Here is a 15,703-nt window from a genome sequence, read left to right as displayed (position 1 = left end):
GAATTATGGCACTTGCCTGAAAAATAAACATTACAGCGAGTTTTCTGCTCACTCACACCGCTTGGTAAACAATAAAGCACCATGCCACTCTTAAGGACAAGCATTGAATTGTGCAACAGCTGATGCATCTGCATAAAATGGAACAGTCAAAGAGTTTTTAGCACGCTTCTGATCAGAAGCAGATCGCTGGTGTTTCAACCTTGATACACAAGATAGATAGAGATTTTTGTATTGCACTCCTGTGTTTAAGTTTTTGTAACAAAATGACTAGAATATCCCTACAGGTTTGAAAGAAAACAATTATTCCAGGAAACTATCTAGTCAAAAGCCCCAAAAGCCTCCAAACAACGCCAGGGACCTTGAAGGGACTCAGGCCTGGGCTCCCTGACGTACATAACATGTCTCCACTCTCAAAAGACACACGAGCCCCTTTACTATTACTTACACGTAAGAATTTTGGTTTGTCCTTACATAGGCATTAATTGTCTTCATGTTTGAAAGCACTGACTGAACAAATAGACACGTAAGTCAATTTAGTTAAGCACGGGAAAATAAATCACTTGGTAATGTAAATGCAGTACTTCATGTTTGAGTGTATTGGTTTTTCTACATCTTAAATTAGTAACCAGCATTTTCATTTTTATGTATCCAAGTAACACCATCAGACTAACTGCTAACCCATTCATGAGACTAAAAATCTAGGTAGGCAAACACAGGTATTTGCCTTGAAAGAGTAGTCTCTGTTCTTCCCCAGCTTACTGCAGTGGAGATTTACAAGCATATGGCTCTCAGTGATATTTGTCCTGCTCTAAATTTAAGCTTATTGTTCTTAAATATGCTTACTAGCAATGAATGAAGACAGATTTTGGTAAAGAAGCCAAATACAGAGATGACTCTCTGAGGGGATGCGCGCATCTGCTGCACTGTGTCCTTGTTTGCGCTGTGCCGTGCCGGTGCCCGCTACTAGAAGAAGGTGCAAGCTGCACCTGGCTACCCGAGCAACAAATGCAGAAGTCACAGATGAGGAAAGCAGATGCCCAACACTGAAAGTTAGTCTCGCGTCAGGTTTCTGAGGCGGAGCATGTAGCAGCAAAGGCAACAAGAATCGTTAACATTGACTATTATCTTCAAGAAAAATTAACAGTAAAGTAGTTCTTTACTCCAGATTTTTCTTAGTCAAGCTTTTGATGTCAAGTGTTTCAATAGTATCTTAACTTTACCTGCAGCTCAGTATTTTTTGTTCATTTAATTTTTTGCACAAAAAAATTTGCTTCTGAGCTCAATACAGTGCAAGCTTCTTGATGAGAAATCACTTTCATGTTCCATTTATTATCAAACTCTCTCCATTTGCCTCTGTGCTGTCAAACAAAACTTTCCAACACTGCAACTTTGATTTGTCATTCTTCCCCGATTCAAGCATTTTATTCTTTTTTTCATACATAAAAATTTTAAGAAAAGCTTTTCTTGAGTACTGACAGATGTCTAGAAGCTATTTGCAAAGAGGACTAGGAAAGCCTTGGAAAAGCTTCTAGTATCCTGAAGAACGTTAGGAATTTCAAACGTTTTTTTAAAAAAAAAAGCGGGGAATAGCACCTCCTGGTTTGTCTGGTGTGCTATTATATAAGGCTCAAAGGGGGAAGCCTGCGTGCATACGCATCCAAAAGCAAAGCTGCGTCAAGAGAGATGATGTCAGACAGAGGAAAAACCTGCTATTTTGAAGCCTAAGAGAACAACCATACTGAACCCTTCTTTCTGTCTTGTAACTACAGCTGGCACCTCCCGGATCCGTATGGTTCTTCATGCATTGTACCTAATGATGCAAAGACTGCAAAAAAAGATCTGTTGCCTGTTATGTCAAGCTCCGCAATTTGTTTCATTTCATGAACTTGCAAGAAAAACAATGTGCTCCAATTAAAAGGCAACAGCTGTAAAGGTTTTCTAAGAAAATAATCAAACTAAACACGAAGCCTAAATCTAGGTGGCTCGCTAGCTGGAATTTTATTTTATGGCCAGAAGAGGGCACTCGAAAACTAGCAAAAGATGCTGGATTTTTATTTTTCTTTTCCTTGAATACCTCATACTAACAGTCTGTTAATTCACATGTAGGTTCAGGGAGGTGGACTGGCCCCGACAGTAAAGTCTCCTTTCAGGAAAGTTTCCTACTGTGATTATGTTCAGTGTTCAAAAACCTCCTAATTTAACAAACAAGGTACTTCAACCTTTCACTTCATCAACAGGATGCTACATCCTACCTTGAAACATTCTCCACCACAATGAACAGAAGAAAACCAAGTACAGCTAAAGAGCTACCATTCTTAAGACCCATTTCTAAAAAGTTACTAAGTCACTAGTTACTATTGCATCTATGTAATACCACAGGCCTATGGAAGTAAGGTAAATTACATCCAAGAATTTTAAGAAAAAGAAGGAAATTCTCATTCCAGTTAGGTTACCAAGAATCCTCTCATTTGTTTAAGAAAATCTGATCTGAACAACCCACTGGGAAGACCACGTAGGACATCAATCTTCTCATTTTTACTGTCTATTAAATACTGCAAAACTGTAAACACAGGGAAAATAAGATTATCTTGCCACTAACATGAGGTAATTTTTCTGTGTGGCAAAGCATTTGCAATCTGAACATACCATTTAATTTTTTAAGAAAACTCCCCTCTGCAAGGGCTGTTCCATTATACAAGAAAGAAACTTACCAGTATTTTATCAAAAAGTGAGATTGACAGAAACATCATGAAAGACGAAAAATTATACAACCCCTAACATTGATTCTGCAATCACAAGAGGATAAGAATGTAAACCTTAATTTTGAAACATAAACCTATTTTGAAAGAAATCTGATTATTCTTAAAGGGACGCAGTACCAGACAGCCTACCACTGGCAACGGAAGTTTCTTGTCTAGACTATTCCCACCCCCAAATAGTATTAAAAATAATCTCTGAATTTCAGAACTGTTCACATCCTTACATATTTGCATATTTGCATATTTTCTTCTGCACAGATGCTGTTCATGATTCAAAATTACACGGAAAAGGAAAGTTATTTAATGCTTCCTCACCGTACCGAAATCAGTCACATCACCGAAATTGTGAAATCTCCATAGAACATACCTAGAAAGCGTGTGGCATTTTTACCTTATCTTTATCCATGCCAGGTTCTCTGTATACTGTCCATTTCAGTGCATCATCACTGTATGAAATTCTGTAGGCTGAGACGTAATAGTAATACTCTGCTAAAGTTGATCCAGTAGTTATAATACCTGTGAAAATGAAGGTGCCCAGTGAGACAAAAAACTGGTACCAGTTTGTAAAAATTAATAGATCAGCTTTTGAATCCAGAGTGACGAGGTTGGAATCTCCACTGGTTCAGCTACATTTTGAAAAGTTTATCCAAGGTGCCAGGGTCTGAATCTTCTACAGTGACTGAAACTTAATAATCATTTTACTTACTTTTATATTTTAATTCTCACTAATTCACCTCGCTAAGCACTTTCCCCCCGTTTCTTGATGGAAACGGCCTGTTCATTTCACCGTGGCCCACTTCTGTCTCCAGTTGCCAAGACAGCACCACTCTTCCCTGCTTCGTACTGCCAACCCAAAAGCACAACTGAAAGAACTGTAGCTTCCTATAGCTGACACTTCAGCGCTGCAGAACAACTCACATAAAAAGCTGTTTTGTAAAAGCTTATTAGCACAGAAATTAGAGGAGTAACGTAAAATCCAATTAGTCCCCAGGGAGGTAATAACAAAGGCTGCTGGTAAACCCGAGTTGCTTAATGACAGGAAGCCAAGCTGCTGATAGCAGGGTGTGCAGCTGAGTTTACAGAGACCAACTCTTGCATTTGAGAAAGAGACAAACCCAAACTGATCAAAGGAAGATGTTTCACAATAGTCTTAAAGCCCGGGATTCTATGAAGCACTCTACCTAAAGTCACTTCATTTTTTATTTAAGCCAGACCGCAAACATGCCCATTAACAACAGAGAATCACCTCTGAATAATTAAATCAAAATAGAAAACACTAATGTCGGCACAGAAGATACAATAGCTGCACTGCCACTACTTAGGCTAGCCCAAAAGGCAAATGCCTCAGTGTTCACTGCTCAGCATGGGCCACGCTGCGATCAACAGGAACAGGTAACCATGAGCTCGCTTGCTGTGAAGCAAACTATCCAGAGCGGATTGGGCAACAGCCCCTCCAGCTGTCTCTCCAAATAAACACAGCTACTAAAATTGTGACGGATGCTCCATCACAATCTCTGTGAAGGAGCAGAGCTTAACCCAGACTCTGGCTGCATCAGTCTGCACTGTTTGGTCCGGTCGCTGAGGGAAAGCGCAACAGATGGCTGAGGGGCCACCACCCCCAACCCTCAGCCCAAGCTCCACTTCAGGCAAGGAGGTGAAGCTGGTTTACTCTGTCCGCTGCTTATCTCGCATTGCACTGCAACTGCTCCTGTCTCCACTGTTGGATTCACTACGGCCATGAGGGGCAGTAGGGAAAACCTAGAAACATGAGTCAGTTCACCTGCAGCAGAAGTACCAGTGGACTGAGCTAGCTGGATATGGATTTGCACCTCCAAGGAGACAATCAGCAGGAAAAGGGAAGCATCAAGGATCCAGTAAAACCACAGGAAACACTTCAACAAATTCTGATGGAAGAGGTGTTTTCTACTATGAAACTCCATCTGTTCAACTCCAGGCTCCTCAGTATATTAGCTAGGACATGGAACCAACTTTGCTGTAATGGTAACTGAATGTCACCTGGACTTTATCTAAGACCAAACACTGGAAAAAGGATGTCAGTAACCAAACTTTTCGAATGCTGCTTAAAAGCCACATCAGATTCACTTACCTGTTATTCTCTTTTCTTTATTCAAGTCAATCTGCAACCACTGATGTTCATCACTGATAAACGCAGCCCAAGGAGGACCAACCCGTTTTAGTCTGGCATTTTCAGGTTTCCAAACGTTCACTTGTCCTGTTTGGTCAGACCACTCAAGAATAGATGATGCTGTGATTTGGGAATCAGGGATTACCCCAGATTCCATCCCCAGTGTCCCATAGCAACCTGAGCAACAGAAAAGGTGAGGATTCAGAATGAAAATTCAAGTTACACAATCATTTTACTTGCTTGGAGTTTAAGACCTTACATGCAAATATTAAACTGCCATCTGAATCTATTCCGTAACAACACTACCAACAAAACACACTGTCTTCTGCTTTCTAACAGTGATGCTGGAACCAAACTTGTGGTCACGAGTATTCCATGACTTATGCCTGCTGAAAAGTAACGTGGATATTCTCTCAATCACCACCCACACAGAGCACTGGACGAGAAGCTTTGGGGGAGCTGTCATGCTTTAAGAGTATGTATGGTTGATGCAGGAATGGCAAACAGACTACTTGATCATTCGTTCCTTTTTTGTGTCTATGTAACTTCTTGGTTTTTAAACCCACCTCAGTATCACAATGTTAATTTGAACAATACACCAAAGCAGGTAGGAAGCCATGTCATAATCCTGGTCTTGAGCTCAAACACATCCTTGAAATTAGTTGTATTTTTTTGTCACCGTTCTTACTAAAAGTTTCTCCCCATGTCGCATTCGGCTGATGGCTAAAAAACATCTCCTAAATTCCTGGCTAAATTTCTTTGTGGCTAGTTGATATCCATTTGTTCTTTGCTAAAATCGGTAGTGCCAACAGCCTTCCCCTCTCACACGTGTATTCCCCAGACATATCGGCAGAGAGCAATCCTTGCCTTCAGTCAGCCAGCCTGAACAACCCAGCCTGGTTTCCCTTTTCCTGTGAGCTCCCCCTCTCCCTGCAGGCACCCCTGCAGCCCTCCTCTGCGCTCATGCCTCAGGGGAGGCGCAGGTGGCAGAGCCCATGTGCAACGGGATCCCAGACAAGGCCTTGCCAATGTCCTGTGCGATGGCATTAATAGTTTGTTGTCTCTACTGGACGCACTTCACCTGCTACAGCACAGAATCACGTTAGCACTTCACTAACCAAATCCTTTCCCTCGTCTGTCATTTCCACCTAACATGCTGCCAGTCTGAAGCAGAAATGCCTCAGTCTTTACGTACCCGACCTTACTCTTTTTGCTCTGTGATTCTTCAATTAATTTCTATCACTCGAGTTTCAAAGTCAGCCAGGTCTTCCTGTACAAGTATTTTCATCTTCCTCTGCACTGACCTCACCTCTAGCATCAATAATACACTCCTCTATTCTGTACCAAGTCATGAAACCAACTATTACAGAAGAACCACACTAGTAACTTCACCACAGCCTGATAAACCTCATTTGAGCACACTACCGAGTCCTCTTTTTTCCTTCAGCTAACTCCTAGGCCACCCAAATACATACATTTTAATCTAGACCTGCATTTTGTCTCTAGTTTATTCAATAATCTCTCAAATGTGTCACTGAAATCCAGATAGTCTAGATCGGCATTTTGTCCTCTCTCTTCATATTTCCAGGCCATTTAATTACTTTCATATACGCTATCAGATCACACTTTGAAAGACAAAAAACCCCAACAAACCCTGCCTCGATCACTGTGTTTAATATTCTCCATGCATAAGGTCACCAGACATGCAATTCCTTCTTCCAGCTCTTGCAGAGGTCTGGGAGAGAAATTATCTGAATATTATGTGGATTATATTTTCTGATTTTTCCTTGTTTGTATACATTTCCATCTCCAGACACTCCTGCCCATCCGATTCCTGCCTTTATATCCCCATTCAGCGTTACTTTTATTTATATATTAGGGAAAGTATTAGTTTACTTTTGAGGAGTATGCATATGATTCCCCCCCCCTTTTTTTTTTAATTTATCCTTACAGAAAACAGACGTAATGCTTTTGTGAGGGGTTTTTTTTTATATTGTTATTAAAACAGTTAAAGAGACTAAGGAAAGGCCACTGGCTTCACAATACTTCCAACACGCGTTCAGTGATGGCATTTAAAGTGACTTCAGAAAAGCTAGCTTCCATTTAGAAAACTACAGCTAATGTACTTGAAAAACGGGTAATTGATAGAAAGTAAAAACATGCAAAGCAGTAAAGCTTTAAAAAGGGGCAACACTTGTTATACCAATCAGCAACCTGGTACACACTTATGAAAAAAACCATGGCAGCCAAGAAGGAACACAACTGACACACAGAGCAAGGCCCAAGAGATGCCCTTCCAGAGCAAGAGAGACAAGTAATTTATCACATAGCATTCAGTTCCAAGAATATGGGAGAAAAAAAAAGTAAAAAGGGGTGGAGAAAGTTGAGGAATCATTTTGGGATTTCTGCGAGCTTTCTTAGTGGGCAGCAAGGAAAGTGTAAGGAGTAAACCTGGAAAAAAACTAGAATGAACAGTTGTTACAAATAAAGAGCAACTCTTAAGCGCCCAGCTCTGCTTTAGCCGCGTGTTTGAAGTACGGGAGTCAAGTCACTTTAAACCAGACTATAATAGAGGAACATAGCCTGAAAGAATCTCTTTCTGCAGATAAGAAGGCTTACGTTACAGATCGCTGTATCTATAAACGTAGTGATGATTAATCATCAAAATGAGATAGTAAAACAATTCACAAATATAAATTACTGAGGAATGCAGTAAAAAAAAGTCTCACTAACTAGAACAAAAATAAATAAATAAAATACTTGCCCACTTATTTCTACTTACAAAATTTGTATGAAAGTATCAACACATAATACATGTGATAATGCTTACCGCTCGTCTTAAATGTGAAGAGACTTGCAGATAATGGCCCCCTGCAGAGAACAAAAGATGGTTTTTGCGGTAGTCAGTGAGGAAAATTGAAACAAACTGTCTTCAATTCATTTTTCTTGACTGCTTGCCACTTGAAACCTATGCACATATGCCTAAACAAGCACTTCACGATTAAAGTAACGCTTCCCGTCACCAAGTTGCACTGCTTTCAGTACAAACACCTTTTCAACTGAAATCTATCCAGAGATACTATCTGAGTTAAAGGCTTTCAAACAAACATTGGGCCAGCAAAACACCAGGCTTCATTAAAATGCTTCCCTTTTAAATTAAGCTAATCGTAATAAGAATCAATCTCCTTTGATTGCTTTCATTCCTGGGACTTCTGAGATAAAATGACAAGTTACAATCTTTTCCCTGCAACTAAAAAGTTGCCATTAAATTATTATTTTTCCACAGACCATTAGGAATTTATGGTCATGCCATGCATTTTGGAAGATAAAACCTCCTTGCAGGATTTGGAAAAGTAATCTTTATGGTCTAGAGGTTAAAAATATCTGGTAAAGCAATCACACCATAGCAAAAAAGCATTGTGAAAATCTTACAGAAGAGAACCTGTCCATGGAACACGTAGCTCCACTAGCTGAAATTAATGCCACGATAAGACACTACCAAGATCTAAGGTGCTGAAGAGAAGGAGAACATAGGAAGCGCACTTACGCTTTTGAGGTGACATTGTTGGCCAGAGAGCCTTCATAGTATGGAATGCCCTTGCTGATTACAACGTTAATTTGGCCACCCAGCGTATTTGACACAACGCCTGCGTGAACACCAGCCATACAAAGTGATGATGACTTGAAGAGGGGGGGAAAAGAGAAATTTAATACTATATTGTAAATAAATTAAATACTACACCATATACTGTAAATGGTACATTGTCCAGTTACAGTCTTTGTTATTATGACATTAAGATACTGTTCTTATTTAACTGTTATCTCTGTTATTTAGAAACCATTCATCTTTGGCTTATTATGGCATTTATAAAAACACAAAACGAAGGTCCTACATTCCACTGCGTCTTCGCCCAGATGTATTTGGAATGTAACTCTTGTAATTAAATAAGCTCAAACAAACAGCCAGGTGAATCAGTCTAAAAAAGCCAGACAGCCAGACTTTCAGCCTACAATAAATCTATTATGTTAGACAACAGAAGTTGAATACATAAATACATAGAAAAACTTTTAATAGAAAGCACATTGAAAGTATGTTTATTCATTTTCTCACAATTAAGGAGTGATGCACTGCAGATTTTGTAGCTTTTAGCCGATAGGTTATATTTTTTATTTTAACTCACGGTTAAACATGGTTTAACCATCCAGCACTCTGATCCATGTAAATCCACAGTAATAAGGGAATACAATTCGTTCTAAAGAAGCCGGCTACCTAGGTTGTACAGGTCAATGGAGATCAGTTACACAAGAAGTTTTTGCAGGACATCCTGTTCTTTCCTTCTCTCCCTGACGACTGTTAGCCCGGATCTGCAGGCTAGCTGTGCCACAGAGAGCAGGACTGACTCACCACACCAAGTCCTTTGGGCACAGCTCGGAGCAAGCAGAGCAAGACGCCTCTGTCTCCTGGACCAAAACTAGCCCAGGAAATCTTCTCCAGCTGGGAAGCAAACCCTTCCAGGCCAAAGGGGCTTGACCAAGAAACATCCTAATCCTCAGGAGGGGAGAGACAGTCCAGTTCCAAAAAAAGCTTAGCAGCAGTGGCTTTGCACCCGTCCACCACGTGCACCAAGGTTCCTGGAGGATTACTGGCTACGCACAGTGCAACAGGCATCGATAGAGCTATTCACAGGCATTCCTGCGCTGTGCAGCACTGGGGTATGCACAGACACGTTGCAATTATGCAGCCCCTCGCTCACATCCAATGAGACTGGGATCAACCTGAATTTCAGAAGATCAAGTGGGCTCAAGCTGTCTGTGAAGGACCACCTGGGTATCTCCCAATATACCTTCCAGAAATCATATTTAGCTTGTTATTACTAGTGTGGTATCCCAGTGCGGACTTACCCAAGTCGATAAACAACAGATGATGACTGCAGATTTTTATTTACTGTTAACAGTTGCTCCCCCAAACAAAGTCCACTGCTAGCTGTTGATACTAAACACATTTGCTGCACTGCTCTGCCAACCAGTCCGCTGGGTACTATAGAGCCTCACCAGAATTCTTTACGAAGGAATTAGCAGGTCCTTTGCAGAGACGGAAGACTTCATGGATGATTTTTTTTCTCACATTATTTAAAAAACAGAACAACTTTCTCCATTGTGGCTTCTTTAGAAATAATTGCATGGTGCAGCAGGCCAGGATGCCCCTGTATCTCAAGTTCGCTGGCAAAAAAACCTGCTCACCAAGACTTTTCCAAACATAATTATCCTCAGTATTTTCACAGATAAAAACTCTAGCCCTATTCCCCACCCCCCAAATATTCCAAAAGCTTTCTAAATAAATGTAATTATGTCTCGCTCATGCATGCAACTCCCCTTTCCTTTCCTACTTTGCCCCAAAAGTAAGAGCATGGGATTCTGCAGTAGATGCAGCTCTCCCCTCCTTGCTCACCAGAAGGCGTCAGCAATGAGTGCTCCAGGTCCTCAAGGACTGTGGACATTAGGGTCGCACACAAAAGAATCAAGGTTTGGGGTATTTTTTAAAGCAGCAAGCAGCTGCTGATCATTTGAAAGAGATGCATGAGAAATTTCTACCCGAAACTTTGTCTAAAGTGCTGGACAATTTGATTTCTTTCCACACAGCTTGACTTGTGGGAAATTCTCTGCCTTTTCTTCAGACCAATAAAGTATACAAAATGAAAGTCACAGGGCATTTATTTCCTAAAGTTCCTTTTTCCTCCACAGAAAACAGTTTTTCCAGGTTTTGGCAAAAAAACTCCCAACAAGCAGAACTCCTACTGATACTGCAAATATGTTAGGCAGAGAATCAACTTCATCTTGTCACTAGCTACAAAAATTACCTCGCAGCCATTTAGTGAGGACTCACTGTGGACGATAACATATACACATTTACTCTGTGGTGACATTTTTTACATATGGGTAATTATTTAAGCAGGTAGCCCAGAATTTACAGATATTTGAGAAAAGAAAATCAGAGAAGCACGCTTAGGCTCATATTTAATATTAAAATCTGTGCTCACTAACTTTTTAAAACTGTCTTTCCTCTGTGCTTATTAGGAGAGTATTTTAAGATAAACAAAGAGATTTAATGTAATTTTTTTACTAGATTGCTAGCAAAATTATAATAATTATAATAAGTAAACACCCTCCAGTCCTGTGGCAGGTATGCTAATTCAGTTACAAAAGCTTACATCAGAAAAACAGTGTATAGGTTTTTGTAGTGTTCCGAGTAAATAGTACATTATTAAAGATTTTCATTCCCAGTTTATAGAACTATTAATGTTACAGTATTAACTCTATTGTGCAAATGGTTCTATAGCTTCTGAGCATAAATAGTATTTCATCTCTCATGTTGTTATAAAAAACTAAGATAACCACGGAGACCCTCTGTTTAGAGATGCATTACGGTGTCAAAAACAAGAGTACACCATTAAAAGAACTGGTTCGCTCTGTAAATCTAAATTTCCCAACCTGAGAAAGCCAACAAAAACAAAACAGGAAGTAGAAAACAATATTTTGATTGATGCACCCTTCTCAGCACGCCTTAGAAAAATGTTTGAGTCTCTACTACACTATTTCACTTCTTGGAGATGGCAACATCTGAAGCACCAGCCATTTGGCAGCTGTGAAAAAAAAATGAGTACCATGCTATTCACTTTAGGAGGTACAAATTCCAGAACCAACGAGAGAACTAATGTGAACAACTACAATTGACTTGTAATTATACAGTGCGCATTTTACCAAAATTCACATGAGCCCATGGTATTTTTACTTACGTCTCTGTATCCATGGGGAATAGTGCCTGAAATATCAGCAAAAGGAATCACACATCCAGCTGGACAATACTTACTGGAAGAGAACAAAATACCAAGTCAAGATATGCATGCAACTACAACTCTCATAATGTTATAAAATAGTCACTATGGTTTTTGATTTACAATACATGTTATCATTCATGTGTCACTATTTAAGGATATATCCTAATTGAAGATGTATCAAATCAGACAAAAAAATACTCAGGAAGAGAAGCACACAACAGCAGAATAGACATTTGAAAAAGTTTTAAAAAATATTTCAGCTGAAACTACAGTTCCAGTCTCAATATAATAAATTAATAAAGCCAGCATTTTATAACATAAATATTGCATGGCTTCTTTAAATTGAAAGTCATGTAAGTACCAACAGTAATGAATTTTATTTTATAAACTAGAGACCTGCATATCTGTTTGTTTTGCATCCTTAAATAATACATCTGAAAAGTAATGTTATTTTGTAATACCTCCTGGCAATGCTTTGATCATAAAAAACTGGCCAAATTCAGTTAATACCACTTGCTCATGAAAAGCAAGAGGCAAGACATCTGTGCCTCTGATGCAAGCCCGTGTTTGTGTTCTCGTGCCATTTCATACTGCACATACAAAAACTATTAAAGCCTCAAGATTTAACAGTGAACTGGAGCAAACTATTAGCATTTTCACCGCAGTTCAACAACAGTTGAAGCAACTTTGCAGGTACCACAAAAATAATGGGATTCAGAGACTTCAACATGTTGAGGAAGGCCAAAACCTACAATCAGAGCCCTATTTTGGAACTTGGGAAAATGAAAGAGAAATGCAGAGGTTGCACTTTGAAACATTTCATGATGCCAGGGCTGAAGTTCTCGAAAAAGTAAGTTTCACAATCGTCTGCAGCTTCAAACACTGTCCTTGCTTTAGATGGAAATGGAGAACGAGAAAACAGGGAAATGACTTATGTTTCCCCCAACAGAAGGTACAGCATTTTATGTTTCCACAGAACCTCATTAATTCACAGCAATCTGAAATGGGTTTGTAATTTTTAGCACATTTCATAGTTTAGTGCTCCTTAGATAACTGTAATATGAATTTCAGTATTTAAAGTGTATACCTGCTGTAATACGTGCTTATAAAAGCAATATTCTTTCCGTGGGAATGAGATATTAACTCCTATGTGTTAGTGCAAATTAACGAGGTTCTACTGTATACTGCATGTAAATAACAAAAATGGGGGAGGGGAGAGAGAGAGGAGGAGTGATGCAAATGTCAAAATTATTCAGCTCTAGCCCTAATTAGTTTGTTTCTTAAGTTCTCTGGACAGCCAATTTTCAAGCTGCATCAGGTGTAAGTAACAGAGTGAAGCAGAAACACTAAAATGACTTCATTAAGGAGATTGGGGGAAACCAGGTAAAATCAGTCTTACTTGAATTCTGGTTCGGAAAAGTGACTTGCATTGTCTAAACAGGTAATTAGGTCTGGAAAGAAAAAACGTTAGGTCAAGAGGATGATAAAGACAACAAGCTTGAGTATGCTTTCTAAAGTGCACAAAAACATACCTTTGAGCCTCTGTGGCTTAACCAAAAGTCTCAGAATGAGAAAACGACGTTCTTACTAAATTTTCTTGCAACCGATTTTTTATTACAGTAGAACCTTGATAATTTGTCTGAGTAACTGGGAAATCCAGTGAGAATGTGACATAGACAAGAAGAGAAATACTACAAACATTCATTTTTTATGCAGCTTAATTTTAATTTATAGCTATACTTCAGAGAACCTCACATAATTGTGAGACACAAACATATGCTCTTTTCACAAAATTAAATTAATAAGCTAGCTAAACATGCCTGTGTTTTCAGCATTTAACAGTCCTACAGTACTGAAACCAGGCAGCATAGGGAACAAACATTAGAGTGCCATGTTACTGGCATCCATGACTGGTATCCCAAATTTTATCAGTCTGCTGTGTATCAGCACATACAGTCCAAAATACAGAGAGAAAAGCATCTGAAAACCCACAAAATACAAATTAAAAATGAAAATTCTTTATTTGCTCTTTTTAGAATTACTTCTAGAAAGGGTTTTCTTAAGGCTTTTGCTTTGTGAAGCAGTTGCTGGCAATCCTTCATTTCCTTGTGGACCATGTATGTCACTCACCGTTACAATGAGTGGAAGGAGATGCAAAACAAATACAGCAGCCTCCTTTAGATGCTAGAATAACCAAAAACATGGAAAAAACAAGAAGCGGCAAAAACCCTAAAAAGTAGTCAGGAGATTATATAATTAAAGAGTTGAGGGAGTATAAGAAACTGTTATTGAAATAAAATTTTCCATGGAGTTGGTCTGTACAAAATATATACAGTTCGATAAGAAAATTTTTTAGTTATCTGCCACCTTGATTACTACCTGAAAAAATGCATCTCGTCCTTTATCCAAAGCAGCTCTTTCATTCTTAACAGATAACTGTGATTCTTGCCCTGCTATCCAGGGTAAGCTTTGATATCATTTCTCTAAAACTACAGTATCTTAAATAGTAACTGAACAGTCCAATTTCCTACGCAGAAGTATCAGGAAGACTGTATTAAAAGTCTTCATTTTTAGAAGTTAATTTGTGAGAATGCAAGAATAAATGAAATAGTTCTGTGTTTTTACTAGGCAGCTCTAATTTTACCAACACAGAAAAATTACCAAATAATTATAAATACCTGATTTGTCAGTGGTTGAGTAAGCTGCAAGAAATCCACGTCCAGAAGTGTGTGTTCCACTCATGAACTGTACTGTGACTTCATTACTTTTTGAAGTAATTAAACCATCCATTTGGAAGCCAAACCCACAGTATTTTCCTATGGAGAGAAGGGGGAGAACAGACATGGACCAAAACCAAAGTATGTTATAAGCATCTTCTTCATTTGCAGTGTAAGCTCACATTACTTCTGGTGTAAATTCAAAACCAAATACATGCGCATGACACTAAATAATGTCGTCGGTGTCCATTTAAAGCAAATGACAGAGTATGGGTTCCACATTTATTTTGCCACTGTGAACAGGTGAGAGCCTCTCATACCCTTGACGCTTGCAAATAAATGTGACCTTATCCCATTCACCTCTAGCCATGCATAAGCCTCGCAGTCAGTTCTTCAAAGACCACGAGAAATCTGTCAAGGAAAAGGATCAAGTTAGGGCAAAGAGAATCATCTACGGAAGCAAATGAGAAAAAAGCCCTTCTCTTCCCTCAGCTGTTGGGGCACTTCTTCCTTGTCAACTATTTCATGGCTTCTGTCAACTACTTTTCTTAATTTGGACAACAGCAGGCATGATTCACTGCACTTCAGCATTGACATACAAGCATATGTGAGTGCCATTACTATAAACTGCCAGCTGGTTCACTTTCTGTTTTGCTGCACCTATAAAACCTAACAGAGGTTCTGCATCTGGACACTTCTCTTGCCATCCAAAATGACCCAAAAGAATACATTTTAAACTGAGATGCTGGAGTCTGCAGATATTGACGATATTTGCCCGATGAAGTCCTAGAATTACTACCAAATGACATTACCTGGATGAATGGCTGTTAAACAGATCCAAGTCAATATGGAATTCTCCAGTGCCACTAACTAGAAACTTTAATAAAATACTGATCAGTTTAGTAACCTGTTAAGAAAAAAAAAAATCTTCTGTTCTATAGGCTGCCTTGATCATTCAATGTTGTAAATCATCCATAACCCTATTTAAGATTCTGCAGTGGATAATCAAAGTGGATAACCACCAGCAGCAAATGACACTGCATATGTTTCAGTTCACTATTGATTTATTTCCTTTCTTTATAAGAAGTATGTTATCATACCGTAAAATAGCAAAAAAAGAAGCCATACTCCCTTCTCAACTAAAGGCAAATTACAATACTAAAGTAGAGGGAATGGAATAACACTGCCCTGCAACAATAGTTCTTAATAAATACAATACAAAACAAACATAAATATAACACAAAC

The 15,703-nt window shown here is 39.0% G+C and overlaps 1 protein-coding gene across 1 annotated transcript in view; it reads right to left on the bottom strand.

Moving 5' to 3' along the window:
* DCBLD2 (discoidin, CUB and LCCL domain containing 2) overlaps window positions 1–15,703 on the bottom strand; it is a 48,978-nt gene that overhangs the window by 10,511 nt on the left and 22,764 nt on the right. The window contains exons 3-9 of the mRNA XM_075167798.1: window positions 14,420–14,557; window positions 13,141–13,192; window positions 11,700–11,772; window positions 8,453–8,586; window positions 7,736–7,776; window positions 4,867–5,082; window positions 3,151–3,275 (exon numbers count right to left, since the gene is read on the bottom strand). Of these exons, the coding sequence (XP_075023899.1) occupies window positions 3,151–3,275; window positions 4,867–5,082; window positions 7,736–7,776; window positions 8,453–8,586; window positions 11,700–11,772; window positions 13,141–13,192; window positions 14,420–14,557 (779 nt within the window). The remainder of the gene's footprint in view (window positions 1–3,150; window positions 3,276–4,866; window positions 5,083–7,735; window positions 7,777–8,452; window positions 8,587–11,699; window positions 11,773–13,140; window positions 13,193–14,419; window positions 14,558–15,703) is intronic.

This window comes from Calonectris borealis, chromosome 1, assembly GCF_964195595.1.
Source record: "Calonectris borealis chromosome 1, bCalBor7.hap1.2, whole genome shotgun sequence".
NCBI lineage: Eukaryota > Metazoa > Chordata > Aves > Procellariiformes > Procellariidae > Calonectris > Calonectris borealis.
Note: the sequence above shows the minus strand (reverse complement) of the source record. Positions and strands in the feature narration are given on the sequence as shown.